The sequence below is a fragment of the Globicephala melas genome, chromosome 18 (assembly GCF_963455315.2).
Source record: "Globicephala melas chromosome 18, mGloMel1.2, whole genome shotgun sequence".
NCBI classification, from domain to species: Eukaryota; Metazoa; Chordata; class Mammalia; order Artiodactyla; family Delphinidae; genus Globicephala; species Globicephala melas.
The window spans coordinates 21340814-21361680 of NC_083331.1; the positions used below are offsets into that span (position 1 = coordinate 21340814).

The following is a 20867-nucleotide window of genomic DNA, read 5'->3' on the forward strand; positions in this document are numbered from 1 at the left end:
GGGAACTTTTTTTAAAATTAATTAATTAATTTTATTTTTGGCTGAGTTGGGTCTTCGTTACTGCATGTGGGCTTTCTCTAGTTGTGGTGAGCGGGGGCTACTCTTCTTTGCAGTGCGCGGGCTTCTCATTACAGTGGCTTCTTGTTGCGGAGCACAGGCTCTAGGCGTGCTGGCTTCAGTAGTTGTGGCACGCAGGCTCAGTAGCTGTGACTTGTGAGCTCTAGAGCACAGGCTCAGTCGTTGTGGCACACGGGCTTAGCTGCTCCATGGCATGTGGAATCTTCCCAGACCAGGGCTCGAACCCGTGTCCCCTGCATTGGCAGGCGGATTCCTAACCACTGCACCACCAGGGAATATCCCCATTTTCCAGATTATGAATTTGGAGCACCCAGGGATTATAAAATTTAGCCAAGGGTATATAATTAGCAAATGAGGAGCCAGGATTCAAATCCAGGCAGTGTGGTTCCAGCATCTATGTTCTTAACTGTGTTGTGTCTGAAATTAGATATATGTAATCAGAAGGGTTTTAATTCTCAAAAAGATTAAGGGAATATATGCTGAATGTCTACTACGGATCTTATCTCATTTCTTCTAACAAGTAGTTTGAACTCGGGAATCAGTACGTACTTTTAAGGTATGCTCCATACTTTATATGTACACGTAAAGTATGAAGCATAATGTCTCACACAAACAAGCATTCAGTGAGCGTCAGGTGTCATTATTATTTCCCATAGTAATCCTGGAATGATAACATGAACATGAATGTGTAACTGAGTCAGAGAGACCTTCCAAGGCTGGAAAGGAAAAAAAAATTCTATCTAGCACAATTTCTTTTGCAAAAAGAACCACTTGACCATTAGTCAAACAAACAGCAGTGCTCTGGATATAGTAAAAATTCAAGAATAAAAGAAGATCCTAAAGGTACTTGTTCATTCTTTACACTGAACTATACTGAACAACTACCGTGTCAGACAATATGCTAGAAAAGATGAAGGGGAAGGGAGCCAACAGTGTCAGGAACAGGGCTACACATGTTACACCCACACTATGCCATTTAATCCTCCCAATCACCCTGCAAAATTGCTGCCGCTCTCCTCATTCTATAGATAAGAAAACCGAGGCTCGGGGGTTGAAATAACATGGTTAGCTAGTATCAGCCACGAGAGGCCTCCAGATCGGTCAGATGCTCTCTTTGTTATACAACTAAATAAGAGTATGTAAAAGGTCCTAAAGGAAAAGGGGTTTTGAAGATTCCACATCTTAAAGTTTCAACTACACTGCACTCCACTTATTCATGCATGCTTAGAGGATTTGGCAAACTCCTTCTGCTAACTGTATCTACCTATTAGGTCTCCTTTGACTACCAATGAGAAGAAAACCCACTTAGTCATACAGAGGATTTACTGGCAAAAGTAACTAAAAATTCCAGAGGTAGTTTTAAAGTGGCTTGATTAAAGGCTCAAATGATATAACCAGGCCTCTTTCACCATCTCTCATCTCTTCTCACCACACTGACTCACTTCTTTGACAGCCTTCCCCCTTGTGTAGCATGATGGCTGAAAGCCGCTCCTGAAGAGCAAGAGTTCTCCTTCCCCAAATCCCCAGCAGAACTGTAATTGTCTCTCGCGGCTTTGACTAGGTCATGTGTCCTTCCTTGGGCCTATTACTGAACCCACAGATGAGATCCTTGCACTGTCAGCCTGAGTCAACGGCACCTCTGGTGAGGGACAGTCAACGCCATTAGAATCACACAGACTGAAGAGAGAGCACTAAGTAAGTGTTGTTACAGTGTCAGAGCAAGAGGATACTGGTTAGTCAAAGAAGCAAATGTCAACATTACCTGTCAGAACTAAATACAAGATCTGAAACTGATCTGGACAAATACTGTTACAACATCAAATAAAACCCTGAATCCTTGAACTATGTAAATTATTCCCTCACGGCCTCAATCTTGAAATACTGCCTAACAAGTGAGCCTTTGCTTCTTGCTTATCTTTGATTTTTAGCCCCAGGGAACCTTCTTGTCAATTACTCTAACACAAAGAGAAAATTATGTTCTACAGATAGCAGCCTACTCTACCAAGCATCACAAGCTGTATTCCCTAACAAAGTCTTTAGGGGAAAGATGGTGGCTTTTCTTCATCATATTCCAAGTTACTGATTCAAATCAGCCCTACATTTACATACTGTAAAACTTTCTCGTTATCAGTAACAGTACCCCTCTCCGCAAACTGTATTTCAAGGAACAATTCTGACCACCACCTCCTAACTTCCTGGCCCTTTCCTCAGTACTTCGACTCCAACAATTCTTCCATCCCTCAAATCATAGACTCTACATCTGTACCCTGTCCCTGTCTGCTTATGTCCTCACGCCTCTCTTTAACGGAGCTACATTTCACAACCCATCATTATAACCATTCTCTTGCCCCTAACTCCCTCCATCATACTGGCCTGGCAGAACCTAATCCTGATTAAAGCCAAGCTATACTACTACTTATTTTATTAATTTATCTATTTATTGTTTTATTTGATCGTGCTCTATTCTTCCTCTACACTTGCACCTGAGCAGCTGAAGAAAAACAATCATGCTCAACGGTCTCCCTTGAAATACACGGCTACTAACATCAAGTAAGCCCTTCAAGATGCCAGGCAATTTAACGACCTCCCTGGTCAATTCTCACCTGCAGTGGGAAAGCCACTGCAGACAGGTCACATGTTCTTTTCACTCCTCAAATACGTAACACTTCTTCCTTCCTCTTCCACTGAGGAAAGAAGAACAATCAAAAGGATACTTCCAAATCTACCACTTAGGACTTCCCTGGCAGTCCTGTGGTTAAGTCTCTGAGATTCCACTGCACGGGGCGCGGGTTCGACTCCGCATGCCTTGAGAACTCAGATCCTGCATGCCATACCGCTTGGCCAAAAAATCAATCAGTCAGTCAATCAATCAATCTACCGCTTAGCCACAGGTGGGGCCTTTACTCTGCTTTCCCCTTTTAACAGGTGAACTATGTATGGCCAATCCCTCCAGGTGTGCACTGAATTTTTCCCTGTAGTCTAATCAAGGACAGCTTTCTTTCAATTCTACCCTTTCCTCCACTCCCTTTACGTAATCATTCCCCCATCGCAGTAACAATGATGATGGTGAGAGCTAACACTCAGAGCGCTTACTAAATGTGGCAGAAGACTCTAAGACGGCCCCCAATGATCCCCACCTCCTGATATTCGCACCCTTGGGTAACTGCCTCTCCCTGGGTGAGAACAGGACCTGTGACTTCCTTCTGGTCGATGCAATATGGCAAAGGTGATGGATGGGATGTTACTTCTGGGATTAGGTTACATCAGATTGTGATCTCTGTCTTGCTTCGAAGCCCATGCGGCAGGAAACTAAGGGCAGGTTCCAGCCGACAGTCAGCTAGGAATTTAGGCCCTCGGTCCCACAACCTTAGAGGAACTGAATTCTGCCAGCCACGGAATCTTGGAAACAATCTTTCCACAGGCACAGCTTCAGCTGAGAGTCCAGCCCTGGCTGACACCCGGACTGCATCCTGTGAAAGACTCTGAAGCAGAGGACCCAGGTAAGCCACACCAGGACTCCTGATCCACAGAAACTATGAAATAATAAATGCACACTATTTTAAGCTACTAAGCCTGGGGTGATAATGTTATAAAGCAATAGATAACTAACACATTAAGTGACAAGCACTCTTTTAAATATATTAACCATTTAACTCTCACACAATCCTTTTATTGTCTCCATTTTACAAATGAGGAAACTGAGGCACAGGGAGGTTAGCAAAGTAACTCATGATCACACACCTGGTAAGGGCAGGCTCTGAAGTTCTTTCCAGCCACTGTCCCGTCTCTCTGCCTCTCTACAGCAAAGCTCTTGGAAGAGCCGTCTCTGCTGGCTGACTACAGTTCCTCCTCTGCCACTTTGTTCTGCTCTAGACAGGCTTCCCTGCTACTACTCTGCTGAAACTGGTTCCCATGGTTACAAAAGCTCGCCATATCGCCAAGCCAATGTTTAGTCCTCGTCTTGCAGACCTATCAACAATATTTGAGAACTTACTGTTTCCTCCTTCTTCACTTTCTTTACTTGGCTTCACGTCACTCCAATCTCTCTGGATTTTCCTCCTACTTCTCTGGACTCTCCTTTTTTGGTCTCCACACATCTAGATTCTCATCTTCCTGACTTCTTAACCTCAGAGGGCCCTGATTTCAGTCCTCAGACCTTTCTTCTTCTCTATCCACACTCAATCTTATGTAATCTCATCCAATCTCTTGACTTTAAATACCCTCTGTATATTGACAACTCCCAAATTTATAGCTCTCCCCTCCAAATCCCAACTTATATATTCAACTGCCTACTCAAACTCTCCATCTGAATATTCACTAGATATTTCAAACTCAAAATATCCACACCAGAACTCTTATTTCTCCCGCATAAACCTGTTCCTCCTGCAATTTTCCTATCTCAGTAAAAGTCGACTCCGTCCTTCCAGGCACTCAGTCTGAAACTGGAGTTACCCTCAAATAGCTCCTTTTTTCTCACATTCCACATCCAATTAACTGACATAGCCTGTCAGCAACACCTTCAAATTATATCCGGACTCCATGTCCTTCTCACCAATTCCAGGGTTACCAGCCTAATCCAAGTCACCATCATCTCTTGTAACAGCCATCTCTTACTGTAATAGCCTCCTGATTCCCTTGCTTCCACTCTTGTCCATGCACACTTCAGTCTCAGTACAGCAGCCAGAGTGACCATATTAAAACCAAAGTCACATGATACTGTCCTGCTCAAAGCCTTTCAATTTAACAGACATCTACATAGTGCTTAACATGTGCCAGGTACTTTTCTAAGCACTTTAAAATTTTACTTCACTTAATCCTCATAACAACTCTATTATTATTCCATTTTGCAGATGAAGAAACGAAGGCACCAAAAAGTTATCATTTGTCCAAAGTCTCACAATTACTAGCGGTGGGAAGCCAGGATTCTAACCTAGGCAGTCTAGCTCCACAATCAGCATGCCAAGCTGCCTCTCTAGGGCTACTCGCTTCCCATGGCACTCATTGTAAAAATCCTCTATCATGTCTTAGATGATTCAGCCCTCTGCAATCCATGGCCTCATGGATCTATGGATTCATGACCCTCCTACTGCCTTCACTCACTTGACTCTAATCACACAGATCTGTGAACATTCCCAACACCATCCCAGCCGAGGGCCTTTGATTCGTGGTTACTTCTGTCTGGAATGCTCTTCCTCCAGATATCTGAAGGGCATCCCCATAACTTCCTTCAGGTCTCTGCTCAAGGCCCACCTTATCAGTGAGGCCCTTCCCCACGCCATTAAAATAGCATCCTCAGCTACCTTCTACACCTTTTACCCTTTTTCTTCAGAGCACTTATCACCTGCTATATACATATCTGTTTACTGTCCATTCTCCCTCCCCATTAGAATGCAATCTGCACGAGGTAGATATTTTGTGTGTTTTGTTTACTGCCACATCCCTAGCATCTAGAATAGCCTGGCACACAGTAGGAACAGAGTTATTATTTTAATGACTGGATATTGTTGAAGAAATGTTAGTGTAATGAAAATGATGGTGTTATTAGGATAAATCCAGGATACAGAATTTAATTTTAATAACTTTCACTGCATTCTCAAAGGGAAACCTTATTTCAGATATCTACCTTAAAATAAGGGGGAAGAGAGGAAAACACCAATAGTAGAGTGGAGCATTTTCCAACCTGCCACTGTCCCCTCATTGCTGGTTCCCTGAAATGTTATTAAGATAAAGGGAAGACAAGGATGTTCTGGAGCTCTTGAGGCTTCCTTGGTGGTGCAGTGGTTAAGAATTCGCCTGCCAATGCAGGGGACATGGGTTCGATCCCTGGTCCAGGAAGATCCCACATGCCACGGAGCAACTAAGCCTGTGCGCCACAACTACTGAGCCTGTGCTCTAGAGCCCGTGAGCCACAACTGTTGAGCCCGCATGCCACAACTACTGAGCCTGCACTCTAGAGCCTGTAAGCCACAACTACTGAAGCCCATGTGCCTAGAGCCTGTGCTCCACAACAAGAGAAGCCACCGCAGTGAGAAGCCCGCGCACCACAACGAAGAGTAGCCCCCGCTCGCCACAACTAGAGAAAGCCTGCGTGCAGCAACGGAGACCCAACACAGCCAAAAATAAATTAATTAATTAATTTTTTAAAAAAAGAATGTTCTGGAGCTCTTGATGAGATCACTGTTCTTCAATACATTAACCAGTTCAGAAGATTCTATGATCAAACTGCTGGAGAATACAATTTAGGCCACCAAACAACAAGACAATAGTTCTAAGTGAAGTAAGTATATATCATACACTAAAACAAATTTAAGAATCAAATCCAGTACAATAATTGTATCTAATACAAGCAATTGCCAACTAAAACAAAGATTACGTCCCAGAAGTTAATTGATAAAAAAAAGTTTGGAACTCATACTGCATTGTCATCATTATTATAATAAAACTGTAAGTTCCCATGGAACTTCCCTGGTGGTCCAGTGGTTAAGACTCTGCGCTTCCAGCTGCAGGGGGCGCGGGTTCAGTCCCTGGTCGGGGAACTAAGACCTGGCATGCTGCGTGCAATGTGGCCAAAAAAAAGGAAAAAAGTAAGTTCCCAGGTAAGCCTACCAGCTTATTTAATTCAAAAGGTTGCCAAAATACTATACCCTTGTAATGAAAAATAGAATACAATGAGGATACTATGTCAATCATATATAACTTTCTACACCAAGAGCTTATGGAAATAGGCTTCCCAGAAGTCCCAGCCCATTAAGTTGTGAAAAAAAGAGGTAGAAGGAAAAGGAAAAATAATGGTATACATGGTTCCAAGGCTCCAAAATACTTTTTTTTGGACAGCTGATATTTTTATTTTAATTTTATTTTTAAGATTTAATTTTATTTATTTTTGGCTGCGTTGGGTCTTCGTTGCTGCACGCAGGCTTTCTCTAGTTGTGGCGAGCGGGGGCTACTCTCTGTTGCGGTGTACGGGCTTCTCTTGTTGCCCTAGGCTCATGGTCAGTAGTTGTGGCGCGCGGGCTCTAGAGCGCAGGCTCAGTAGTTGTGGTGTGCGGGCTTAGTTGCTCCGTGGCATGTGGGATCTTCCCAGGGACCAGGATGGAACCCATGTCCCCTGCAGTGGTAGGCAGATTCTTATCCACTGCGCCTCCAGGGAAGCCCCTGGACAGCTGATATTTTTAATTAAAACATTATATTTTATTTTTAAGGTGTACAACATGATGATTTGATATATGCAGTGAAATGATTACGCTAGTCAAGCTAATTAACATATCGTCTCCTCACATAATTACCTTTGTTTCTGGATGAGAACACCTGAATTCTATTCTTAGTAAATTTCCGCAAAACACTCTTGTCAACATGTCACTTGTGAGATATCTGTGTTGTTTCCACTGTCTACACATTCATTAAAGAAAATGAGATGGAGACAAGATAATGGGTACAGCGATGTTTTCTCAGATTTCCCAAGACCAGAAAATGACTCACTTAAGCATTATTTCCTCAGGGAAACTCCCTTGACCTCCCAAACTAAGTCAAGTTCCTTTGCTATTCATACTCACACAACAGTACTCCTTGCTTCAGTGCCCTCATCTGTCTGGAACTGCCTTCATTAGGACTTGACTGATGTCTCTCTCCAGCACAGACTACAGATCCAAGTTTACAGAGCCCAGGCCTGTCTGTTCTTGCTCACCATAACACACTCAGAGCCCAGAACAATGACTGGCGATCACTGAAAGCTTGTTGGATGAATCAATCCGCTCGCTCAAGCTACAGGTCAATTTTAAGGTCAACAGTGCCTTTGAATCCAAGGTGCTAAGGTGATATATACAGTAGTTACTCCCCTAAGCTTGTTTGCCAACTTTGCGTCATCAAATATCCAGTTCCCCAACTACTAGTCTCCAAAGCCCTGTTTCTCCCAGAGTACTGGACACTGTATTAGACAGTGATGTGACACCCTTTTCCTCGTTTAGGATTGAAGGCCTTATTCCCCTAGCTGCTGGGAGTGACCACAGAGAGCCCTCAGCTGTTAGCTCTCTGTGGAATTGCCTCCACTGAAGACAGGTCCTTTGGCCACGATCGCCCACTGTTCCTGGGGCAAACCACCCTGTGCCCAATCCTGCATAAGTCCTTTTCCTTCCATAGGTGATGATCCCAGGAGCACTCCATAACAAACCTCTGCATGCTAACCTTCTCCTCAGAACCAGCTTCCCTGGGAACCCAACCTATGATGGGCAGCTTCTACTCACACGTTTACTTGAAGGTCAACATATGGAGCTGACAAGACCTAAGGCCATAAAAACAGTCCCAGGGCTTCCCTGGTGGCGCCGTGGTTGAGAGTCTGCCTGCCGATGCAGGGGACACGGCTTCGTGCCCCGGTCCAGGAGGATCCCGCGTGCTGCGGAGCGGCTGGGCCCGTGAGCCATGACTGCTGAGCCTGCGTGTCCGGAGCCTGTGCTCCGCAGTGGGAGGGGCCACCACAGTGAGAGGCCCGCTTACCGTAAAAAAACAAAAAAAACACAAAGTCCCCCACCTCACCTCTGGTCTCCAGGGAGATGATTCATTAAAGAGAACCAAGGGGAAAAAAAGACATTTCCTGGGCTTCCCTGGTGGCGCAGTGGTTAAGGGTCCGTCTGCAAATGCAGCGTACATGGGTTCGTGGCCCCGTCCGGGAAGATCCCACATGCCATGGAGCGGCTGGGCCCGTGAGCCATGGCCGCGGAGCCTGTGCGTCCAGAGCCTGTGCTCCGCAATGGGAGAGGCCACAACAGTGAGAGGCCCACTTACCGCAAAAAAAAAAAAAAAAAAAAGACATTTCCTATTCCTGGCATAAGCTTTGTAGCCAAACAGACCTAAATTTGAATTACTGTTCCATGCTTGGGCAAGATAATTAACCTCCCTAAGCCTCAATTTTATCATCTGAAAAATATAATTAGTACCTACTTCACAGGTTTGCTGTGTAAAATACTTGGTACATTATAAATATAAGTTCCTTTTTCTCCTGCAAGACTTCGGGGTATCACCCATTCCGGTTTCATCTCTCCTTGGTACATTGCTTTCTCTCTGGCTGCCAATGTCCAACTGTTTAACTGTCTGTGAAAAAATAAAAGTTGAGCTTGGTGGCATTTGAGTTGTTGAATGGAGGACCCAATATTCACAGGGGATGGTGTCCATCTCTCTTGTCCTGATCCTCTCCTCCAACAAGTATCAATCAAAATGCTTATAAGAGGAAGGCTGATGGGGCTTGAAACACACCTTTTTGCTGGCTAGGGAGCTGTTGGTTGGACCCATTGCAGTGCTTGTCAATACCTCCACCTGTCCATTTCCCTCAAAAGATAGCATTTCTTATAATTCAAGCTCCAGTATGATATTCATTACTTACAAAACCCCCACCACTCCTAAAAACCCTGCCAGCTGTATCTCCCCCTCTTCCCCATCATGTACCCTACCCTCCTGCCAATCATAACTAGATAAGATGATTTTTTTCCAGAAGTCTAAATATTGGAAGCTGAGCTTCCCTGGTGGCGCAGTGGTTGAGAATCCACCTGCCAATGCAGTGGACACGGGTTCGAGCCCTGGTCCGGGAAGATCCCACATGCCGCGGAGGAACAAAGCCCGTGCGCCACAACTACTGAGCCTGTGCTCTAGAGCCAATGAGCCACAACTACTGAGCCCACGTGCCACAACTACTGAAGCCCGCGTGCCTAGAGCCCGTGCTCCACAACGAGAAAACACCGCAATGAGAAGCCCTCGCCCCGCAACGAAGAGTAGCCCTCACTTGCCGCAACTAGAGAAAAGCCTGCGTGTGGCAACGGAGACCCAATGCAGACAAAAATAAATAAATAAATTTTAAATAAATATTGGAAGCCAAACAAAAGAACTATGCTAAAATTTTTTTAAGTATCATTTTTAGATCCTGATTTGGTACCGGGTGTGTAGTAGTAGTGTGACCAGCTGGCAACCTAACAGTGGCATAGACTAAGCAACAGAAATAGGGCAATGCAAACTACAAGGGACTAGCTCCCTGACCAGGTGAAAACTGCGGCTGTTTATGTTTCTTAGCAGGTGGCATCTATTGTGAAGTTAAATCCAATCATGTCTATTATCTATCAAAACTCATTTAGATCATCATTCTCTTGTAGATTTAAGATATTCAAAACTCCAGAAATGGCATTTCATTAGGCCAGAACAGTTACAGGTAGTGGATATTCTGGTACACAATCTTCCACTATATTTGCCTTTTCCTGAACACACTCACCAGCCCTGCTGGGAAGTCTTTTCTAACTAATCAACTCCATAGGCTCTTCTTAAATGTTACCTTCCCCAAAGTCTTCCCTGTTCCCACCTGACAACTTTTTTCCTACTTAAAACTCTCAGAGGGCTTCCCTGGTGGCGCAGTGGTTGAGAGTCCGCCTGCCGATGCAGGGGACGCGGGTTCGTGCCCTGGTCCGGGAAGATCCCACGTGCCGTGGAGCAGCTGGGCCTGTGCATCCGGAGACTGTGCTCCACAACGGGAGAGGCCACAACAGTGAGAGGCCCGCGTACCCGTACCGCAAAAAAAAAAAAAAAAAAAAACCTCTCAGAGATCTTGTATGTATAGCCCTTACTTGTATTTATCCTTTTCTATACCTGTCTAGTGATGGAATTAATAAAATATGAACAAAATGACCCATAAACTTGCAACACTCTAGGAAGAAACTCATGTATTTTACAACAAATGATCCTCAAAGATCAGAACTCAAGGCGTTATTTATAAGAAATATTAACGTGTACTGAAAAGATTTAAAGTCGTATGTAGTTCTATTCACAAATTCTAATTGGGTAAGAATGAAAACAAACTCTATAAACAACATATTATATTTTAATATCACACAAAGCAAGCTGAAAATGAAATTAACCATTACAACTTGAAGCTCTCATATAATTTATTCCTATAATTCAGAAATAAAAATCCAAATATCCTTAGGATATGGGCATGAAAATCATACTGGATGCTAATCCCAGCGCAAATGAAACAAATTCAAACTATCTGACAGGTGTGAAAATCAAACCTCGTTGCCTACTAGTATTCCTTTAACTAAAGCAGAAATAAAAGTTGTCAAACAAAGAGGGAACATGAATGGATTTTAGAACAGAAAGTATTTGATAGCAATTCTCATCCTCTTTAAGAGATAAGGTTGTCAGAGAACAAGAACTGGCAAAAAAAAAAAAAAAAGTCCTTTCACACTCTGGAAAGATGTAGTATTTGCAAGCCTGTTACTTTTCTTTGATACATAAGGTTAGAAAAAGAAGAAATACTACAGGCCAAGTTGATGTAAGGAAACAATGATACAGCAAACAATAAATAATTGAAACATTATAACTACCTTTATAAAACAGAACAAATCATTAGTCTGAGGTAAGTTTTTAAAGTGATAAAATGTATTCAAATGGCCATATATGAAAGAACACTAAAATTTCTTAACTTTAGATTCATTGCTTTCTTTCACATCCTCATTTAGTCAGTCACCACATCCTGACAACTTTTGCTGAAAAAGTTTCCCTAACTCCTCAGAATTCACTATCAAATGCCTATGATCCTGTGATAATTTTCTAGTTTTGACTCTAATTTTGCTATCTTCCCCTCAAGTTTTTTTCCCCCTAAAAGAATCATTTGCATCCCTGCCTTACTCAAAAACCTCCAAAAGTTTCCTCACTTCTTGTAGACTAAAGTTAAAACATCCCCATTTCACAATGTGACAGTATCAGCATACAGTCCCAAGCCTCTACTCGAGGCATAATAATCTCCTCTCTGATTTCCAGGACACAGCATGTTACTGTGCATTTTCACTCTTGCATTTCAGTTCCACTTTCCATGGTATACTACAGAGATACTATGGGTGGCCTCTGTCCACCCATCCAAATCTCTCTGTAAGGCAAACAACATTTCTTGAGCATTTACCGTGCTCCAAGCACAAACACATCATCTCAAGCTTCACCATCTTTTCAAGCTCTTTCAGTCTGTAAAGGAGCTCTCCTCCCTAATGATTCCCCTCCATTTAGCATGCAGGAGGAGAGAGATGTTGCTGCACACGGGCTTTCTCTAGTTGCGGTGAGCGGGGCCTACTCTTCGTTGCGGTGCGCTTCTCAATGCGGTGGCTTCTCTTGTTGCGGAGCACGGGCTCTAGGCGCGCGGGCTTCAGCAGTTGTGGCTCGCGGGCCCTAGAGCGCAGGCTCAGTGGTTGTGGCGCACGCAGGGGGTTTAGCTGCTCCGCGGCATGTGGGATCTTCCCAAACCAGGGTTCAAACCCGTGTCCCCTGCATTGGCAGGCGGATTCTTAACCACTGCGCCACCAGGGGAGTCTCTACTCCATTATTTAAATCACACTGATATCGCCGTGATAAGTCAAATGAGTACCAGAGACTAAGGCTAGCAATGAAGAATAAGAGTTCATTCATTCATTCATCACAAATCTGAGCTATTACCATGTGCCAAACACAGTTCGGGGTGTGACAGGCAAGGAGCCTAGTCTTGAGAAATGTGACTGTGCGTGTGCTGGGGAAAAGGAGGTAACCAACACTGAACACAGAATCACTTTGGACTCTGACAAGTGCTTTGAAGAATATAATACAGGTTCGACTGACTAGCGAATAAGCATAAGAGAGCTACTTCAGAGAGGCAGACAAGACGGGACTCTCAGATTTAACTGATGAAAACTCAGCCATGTGATATAAGTTTTTAAAAATCTAACAAACCAAGGTCCCTACATTTTACTTGAGTTTCGGATACTGTCACAATCACATTTTGAACATGCATATGTCTTATGAAACCCTCCTAAAAGACAACACTCCCCAATATGAAAAAGTAAAGCACAAATACTGTGCTCACTAAGGGCTAATCAAGATTGCTGTCTTTACAAAACAAAACAAAACGAAAGACATTTGCTGACAGTTTCACGAGACCAGGTCTTGCTCTAAAAGAACACTCCAGTCCACGGCCTCTCCTTTCCTGAGTTCAGAGCTCTCTCAGCTCTCCTGAGAACTGCATAAGAACCAACAACCTAAAAGAACACTTTAAGGGTACGCAGAGACCAGTTCTACTTTCTGGCTGAGAAAATTCTAACAGGAAGCAGACACTCAACTTCCTTATACAGACTGATAACTAAAATCAGTTTCACCAAGAGAAGATGCAGAAATTTTTCAGCTTGGGGTTAAATGCACCGCTCACATTGGGGGACACCAAGACAGGGCCCCAGAAAAACCAGGTCGTGGGGAAAGGAGATCCATGCCAGGCAGGTTCGGGCTCTTAACTGGCTGAAAAACACTGGGCGTCCCTTAACTAATCTTCTCGTCTGCAAACGAGCATAACAATGAGTCCTGCCTCTCAAGATAACTGAAGCTCTAATAAGAAGGCCGTAAAGAACTTTAAAAGGCGCACGGGGTGGGACAGTCTCAAGTCACTGAAACTACTTTAAGGAGGAGCGCAAGCGGGAGCCGCGCAAACCTTACCTTGACCAGCCACACTCCGGTGTTCTGCTTGGCGCCTGTCAGATCGAGTTCCCCGCGCTCGGCCATGGGTCTGTCGCCGGCGGAGGCGTGCGGGCCAGAGCAGCGGCCCCGGAAGCTGGGGGACTGAGAAGCGAGGGACCGGAGCACAGCGCAAGCCGGAGCCGGAGGCTGACTGTGAAGAGCCGGGGTCCACCTGCTGGGACGCTGGGATCCCGGGAAAAGAGGAACACGCCGCCGGGAGCCGGGAACTGCGCCTGCGCGCTGCTACCGTCAGTACGGCGCACTGCTGCAGACAAACTTCCTGAGCAGGCAACTTCTTGAGTGGGTGTGGCTACTGCCGTGGGCTGTGCCCGAGTGATTAGAGCATAAGGTGGGATGGGCCAAAACGTCAGCAATACTTTCAAAGACTAGGTAAGCGTAACTGAAGAAAGAAGGTGTCAAAACAGAAAAATGGGGTTCAAAGAGACGAAGGCTGTCAGTATCTGTCCAACCCTGGCCAAGGAGAGAGAGACAGCATTTGGAGGACAGGGTAGGAGTAATAAAGTGAATTAGCACAAGTGGTCTCAATTGAAAGGCACCTGAGCACCTCCAATTAAACAAGCAGAGTACACCCCTTTTAGACTCCAAAACCCGGAGCCCTGTAATTAGGTCAATGACAATAGACATGTAACAGACAAATCTGATTGTTAAACTTCCCTGCTTATAGAATTTCCTCTCTCTCTTCTTGCCTCTTAGAATAAAATTCAATCCTCTCCACACAGGCCCTCTCAGTTTGATACCTGCCACTCAATGCACCACACATCCAACCACACCTAACCCATCAGACCTCCCTGAATACAGCAGAATGTTCCTCAATTATTTCAGAGCCTCTGCACACCGGATTCCCTTTACTCAGATGACCTATTCTTCCCTTACCCTCATTCTCACCTCTGTCTTCTGATTGGCAGACTCCTACTTAGGTGTCAAGACTAATGGAAATGTCACTTCCTATGAGATCTTTTATCAACTCCCCCAGATGAAGTTTCATTTTTCTTCACATCACAGTGTGCGATACTTAGCACGATGCACTATAATATACATGTTTACATGCTGCCTTTGCTTTCTAGACTATGAGCTCCTCCTAGGCAGAAATAGTGTTTTATTCATTTTTTATTCACAGCATCTGGCACAATGCTTGACACCTGTCAGATTTCAATAGGCTTTGGCTGAATGAACATTTGCTGGAAGAGAAACAGACAGTAAGATATTGTAAGAATGGCAAGTAATGTATTGAATCCTGCATCAGAACCATACACATAATTGAAGAAATTCCATGTCTGTGCAGCATAAGGCTAGAAAAAGCTGTCAGGTCACTGAGATCAGCTGGGAAAACTAACAGGAAAAATAGGAGACGAGGCATGTGTTAAAAAGGAAGATTGCATTCTTGTGTTACAGCTTGGGAAATGGCCTTAAAAGATATAAAGGACAAGTGGATAAAGAAAGCTGCTTTAAGCTTTGATCAAATAGAAGGAATAAATTAAAATATGAGACCATAAGAGAAGAGACTTAATGTAGTCTGGATGACCCTAGTAATGACCTTTAGAGTAAAGGATTAGAACCTTGGCCTTGATCTGTGGCTTATGGGAAGCCTAAAAATGTGTGTGTGTGTGTGTGTGTGTGTGTGTGTGTGTGTGTGTGTTTACAGGGATTGGGGGAGAACAAATAGCTAAAGAAGAAGAAATGCCTAGAGAAGAAAGGAAAAAGTGAATGTTTTTAAATGATTATATAAGGAAGAAGAAGAAAAAAAAACTTATTGAGCACCTCATCCTCCTACATTGCTGAATAAAGAACAGACTTCTTCTATCTGTCCTTTTCAAATTTCCTTCCAGCTTGAAGAGGATGCTTACGAGCTGTGAGAGGAAAGGAGGATGCGGGCTCCATGAAGCAGATTCACAGATTTACTTTGGAGACCAGCAGGGTAACATATATTACAGCTAGATCCTTCACCCTCGTAAGGGCCTATTATATGCCAGACATCGATAATTTTGGCTGGATAATAAAAACATCCAGCTTTATGTTCTTTCCACCATGATCCCATACCCTTAATATCCATTCCCACACAGGTTCTATGGATTTCTGCTTGTGGTCAATTAGGCATATCCAGTGCAGATATTTTAGGTATCTCTATTGCCCAATGATGCCAGAGACCATTAGTGTTCTCTTTACTACTTGAAATAGAGTCATTAGCATCTTTAAATCTAATTAGGTTAGACAGCCAGTTCCAAAAACCCAGAACCAATTTAGGAAAACCTATCCTTAACACCCTGTTCCTCTAGGATCACTCTCAGTACCAAATAAGTATTAGTCAGGGTTCTCCAGAGAAACACATGAGAGATAGATAGATAGATAGATAGATAGATAGATAGATAGATAGATAGATAGATAGGCATTTACTGTATAGGAATTGGCTCACATGATTATGGAGGCTGAGAAGTCCCAAGATCTGCATTTGGCAAGCTGAAGACCAGGAGAGCCAAAGGTATGCTTCTAGTCTGAGTTCAAAGGCCTGAGAGGCAGGAGAGATGATGGTGTAAGTTCCAGTCCAAATCTGAAGGCAGGAGATGATTAATGTTCCAACTTGAAGACAGGCAGAGAGAGTGCATTCTCCCTTACTGAACCTTTTTTTCTACTTTGGCCTTCAACTGATTGGGTGAAGCTCAACCATATTGGGGAGGACAATCTGCTTTACTCACTCTACTGATTCAAAGGTTAATTCATCCAGAAATACCCTCACAGACACACCCACAATAACCTTGGACCAAATATCTGGACAAACTGAGGCCCAGTCAGGTTGGCACATAGAATTAACCATCACAGACAGATACAGAGGTCACCACACAAAAAGGAAACTCACAAATTCTTTACTCTCCCAGATGATTGACTAGTCAAGTTTTTTTTTTTAATGGAAAATGTCAATACCTTATCTTATTATTATTAATGTAAGTATGTGATGCCAAAGAAATGAAGGTAATTTTACAAACTCAGAATTTTGGCAAATACAAGAAATTTCCACTTTATTACAGTTTTATACCACATTAGTTCAAACGCATTTCTCTGCAGTTCCTTCAACAGAGCTCCTCTGGAATTATTTCAGTCATCCTTAACATGTGACTTTACCAAAGACTTTGAATGTAAAATAAACGTATAAAATTTCAAATTACTAACTTTTAATTATGAATGGGATAGGAAATAAAGTCATCAGATGATGGCCGGGGATATTAATTTCCAACAAGACACTTTGTTGAAATGTTTTTTCTGATACCCCAGATATAAATGAGAACCTTCAAAAAATAAAGGGCAGAACCAAAGTACAATAAAGAAGCCTCCGCAGCTTAAGCCTCCCATAGTCCTAAACCTCTGACAGAAGCTAGGCAAAGCATCTTTCTTGCAAATTAAGTGGGTTTCCAGTATTTCCATGTAGTTGAGCTTTCAGGGACAGACACTCAAGCATATCCTTAGGATACACCATCTTGGCTTGGTTGTATTAATTTTGCCTGAAGAGTTTAATACCCATCCAAGTCCATAGGTGGAAGAACACATAAACGGGTATGGTAATCAACAAGAGCAGACTGTAAGAGCACACCACAAAGGCCGAGTATAACAGTCCTGCTAAAGAGACCAATGGAATAAGGGCAGTCAATGTAGAAAGAGGCAGAAACATTCTTTTCCTCCACTTTTTACACACCACTCTGACTTTTTTCTTTTTATATAGATTTATTTATTTTTTCTATTTCGTTGCTGCATGCAGTCTTTCTCTAGTTGTGGCGAGCGGGGGCTACTCTTCGTTGCAGTGCGCGGGCTTCTCATTGCGGTGGCTTCTCTTGTTGCAGAGCACGGGATCTAGGTGTGCTGGCTTCAGTAATTGTGGCACACGGGCTCAGCAGTTGTGGCTCGTGGGCTCAGTAGTTGTGGCTCATGGCCTCTAGAGCACAAGCAGTAGTTGGGGCACATGGGCCTAGTTGCTCCGTGGCATCTGGGATCATCCCCCGGACCAGGAATCGAACCCGTGTCCCCTGCATTGTTAGGCGGATTCTCAACCACTGTGCCACCAGGGAAGTCCCCACTCTGGCTTTTTAAAAGGTGGATGGAATTTAGAAAATTTAGTTGTGCTGTTGTTTTCAAGTATGACCTATGGCTCCTTCATTTCTTCTTGCTTCTTATTTTGATGTGTCATCCTAGCTGCCTGTGGTATCATGTTATGAATCCCATCAACAGTTGGATAGGCTATTCCTAACTCTTCGTTAATCAATTCATTGGTCGATGCTTCATATCTCAGCGGCTTCTTGGAGAGCGGGCACACCAGGAACAGCAGCAGCGCTGGGTCGAAGGCGCGGAGCGGTTTCCTCGTCCTCTCGCTCTTGTCTGTGGCGACCGCGACACCAACGCGTGCAGATGCCTCTGGGCGCCCGCGGACGGCTCTGCGTGTGTCCCCCGCAGCGCTGAGGCGAGCTGGCCGCACACTCCACTCAGCATGTTCCGGCGGCCCGCGACCGGGCGTCTGCGCGCCCTTGACCACCCCCCTCTAGTTTTTATTAAATCTTTTAAGGCACAAATGCAAGCCAAGGAGGGAAGGCTCAAGAACTCACTAATGGCGGAAAAATTTTCAAGAACACGACATGTTTTGTAAATTTAGAACACCACAGTTCTATCATGTAGCCATTAGAGGATAAGCAGCAGTCTTTAGAGGAGATGTTACAAGCGAGTTGAAGGAATTAGAATGATATTAACAGTAGCTGAGTCCACTCTCAGATTTTGTCCTTGGCCCTCCCATAGGGGCCCAGTGTCTCTCTAGGCCAGAGATTCTCTTTGTTCATACTTACTCAGAAACATTCTAGCAAGAGGAAGTATTACCTTCAGCGGCATTCATATAGGCAGAAAAACACGATCACAAAATCCTTCCTTTTTAAAAATTTTTTTCTTCCAATTTTATTGAGATATAATTGACATACAGTACTGTATAAGTTTAAGGTATACATCATAATGATTTGACTTACAACCTGAAATGATTATCACAATAAGTTTAGTGAACATCCATTATCTCATATACGTACAAAATCAAAGAAACAGAGTAAAATATTTTTCCTTGTGATGAGAACTCAGGATTTACCCTCTTGACAATGTTCATATATAACATACAGCAGTGTTAATTATATTTATCATGTTGTACATTATATCCCTAGTGTTTATTTATCTTATAACTGGAATTTGTAACTTTTGCAAAATCCTTCTCAATAAGCCAGACTTACTCTGTATTGGTTGTTAACATAAAGATTTTCATTCAAAAATTACAAATGGGGCTTCCCTGGTGGCGCAGTGGTTGAGAGTCCGCCTGCCGATGCAGGGGACACGGGTTCGTGCCCCAGTCCGGGAAGATTCCACGTGCCGCGGAGCGGCTAGGCCCGTGAGCTATGGCCGCTGAGCCTGCGTGTCCGGAGCCTGTGCTCCGCAATGGGAAAGGCCACAACAGTGAGAGGTCTGCGTACCGCAAAAAAAAAAAAAAAAAAAATTAAAAATGAATGTGGCAATGTGGTCATTAATTAGATTTCCCCTATACTAGTGATGGTATAGATCGAAAATTTTGCTTTGATATCACACCACGGCTATATGATCCCATCTGTAAATTCTCCCTGCCTCTCCCTTTGACCTCTCAGTTCTCTCTTTCACAGAATACCTGCCTTCCCCGGCAGAGTCCTTTCTTCCCCAGTCATCCACAAACAAAAAGAAATACTCCCTGCAATAGTTTCCATGTTGTTAGCACGAGCAAATGGTTGGGCACGAGCTGTGGAGTCATGGCTTCAAGTTATAGTACTGCTGCCTACTACCTTAATTATTTCTTCATCTCGGCACCTAATTCCTAGCTTATAAAATGGGATTATTATACCTACCTTGTAGAGTTCTGACATGATTAAATGTGAAAATAAATCAAAAAGAATTGGGCTTCCCTGGTGGCGCAGTGGTTGAGAGTCTGCCTGCCGATGAAGGGGACACGGGTTCGTGCCCCGGTCTGGAAAGATCCCACATGCCGCGGAGCGGCTGGGCCCGTGAGCCATGGCCGCTGAGCCTGCGCGTCCGGAGCCTGTGCTCCGCAACGGGAGAGGCCACAGCAGTGAGAGGCCCACGTACTGCAAAAAAAAAGACTTCACACTACAATGTGAAAACTATGTGGTAACTGCATTAATTATATTGGGTCAAATAACTGAAAGGAAACACAAAAAATTTATTATAGGCAGTGGTGTGCTGGTAAATGTTTAACAACTGGCTTCTTCTAACCCCCAGAAAAAGCCCTGGTTTGTAATGTTTGCCTGATTTTTTTTTTTTTTTGAGGATTCAGTTTATTTATTTATTTAAAAAATTTTTTTTTTTTTTTTTTTATGGCCACACCTCGTGGCTTAGTTCCCTGACCAGGGATCGAATCTGGGCCCCCTGCAGTAGAACCGCAGAGTCCTAACCACTGGACCTCCAGGGAAGTCCCTGTTTGCCTGATTTGCAGTGTGAAGTTGGATGAGATGCATATTAGCATGGCATCGTATAGTATTTTCACCCAATGGCTACATTAGATGGAAATAGAGCGCATAGACAATCGTAAAATACAGTAAAATAATTGGGAAGTGATGAGTTTTTGGTTTTATTATCTTGGTGTTCAGTATAATTTATTTAATCATTAGTGTTCTGGAGAAAAGGGAGTAGCATGAGAACCTGCTGTATAGCATAGGGAACTCCACTTTGCTGTACAGCAGAAACTAACACAACATTATAAAACAACTATACCCCATTTAAAAAAAAAAAGGGAGTAGCATCTGCAAACCCCAAAGGGACCTATGTGTTGTTGTCTGTGGAGCGGGGGCATGCCAGCAGGCAGGTCACAGTGAGTGAGTGACAAAGCAGTGATAATGCCACCAGTTGGAGAGGGAATGGGAGGTCAGCCCATGCAAGGCCTTGCAGGCCTTGTTCAGATCAAATATAAACTTGAAGAAGCAGGTTTTTTTTTTGGCTGCGCCACGCGGCTTGCGGTATCTTAGTTCCCTGACCAGAGATCAGCCCAGGCCCTCAGTAGTGAAAGCGTGGAGTCCTACCCGCTGGACTGCCAGGGCATTCCCTGAAGAAGAGTTTTAAGCCTGAGTATAAAATAATCAGGTTTGCTTTTTTTTTTTTTTTTTTGCGGTACGCGGGCCTCTCACTGATGCAGCCTCTCCCGTTGTGGAGCACAGGCTCCGGACGCGCAGGCTCAGCGGCCATGGCTCACAGGCCCAGCCACTCCACGGCGTGTGGGA

General features: G+C 43.9%; 2 protein-coding genes and 1 pseudogene across 2 annotated transcripts in view; all 3 read right to left on the reverse strand.

Annotated features, from left to right (window-relative positions):
• Positions 1 to 13799, reverse strand: part of GTF2F2 (general transcription factor IIF subunit 2) — a 154409-nt gene extending 140610 nt beyond the window's left edge. Inside the window, exon 1 of the mRNA XM_030882220.3 lies at positions 13558 to 13799. Coding sequence (XP_030738080.1) covers positions 13558 to 13623 — 66 coding nt within the window. The 5' untranslated portion in view covers positions 13624 to 13799. The remainder of the gene's footprint in view (positions 1 to 13557) is intronic.
• A 3281-nt stretch (positions 13800 to 17080) lies between these two features.
• On the reverse strand, positions 17081 to 17257 carry LOC115866613 (phosphatidylinositol N-acetylglucosaminyltransferase subunit Y-like). Its single transcript, XM_060288224.1, has one exon. The coding sequence runs from the start codon at positions 17255 to 17257 to the stop codon at positions 17081 to 17083; it is 177 nt and encodes a 58-aa protein (XP_060144207.1).
• A 468-nt stretch (positions 17258 to 17725) lies between these two features.
• Positions 17726 to 18069, reverse strand: LOC132593826 (protein preY, mitochondrial-like; annotated as a pseudogene).
• Between the last annotated feature and the right edge of the window lie 2798 nt (positions 18070 to 20867).

Excerpts from the sequence above, each read along its gene's own strand:
- LOC115866613 (XM_060288224.1), bottom strand. The coding sequence starts at position 17,257 with ATGTTTCTGCCTCTTTCTACATTGACTGCCCTTATTCCATTGGTCTCT.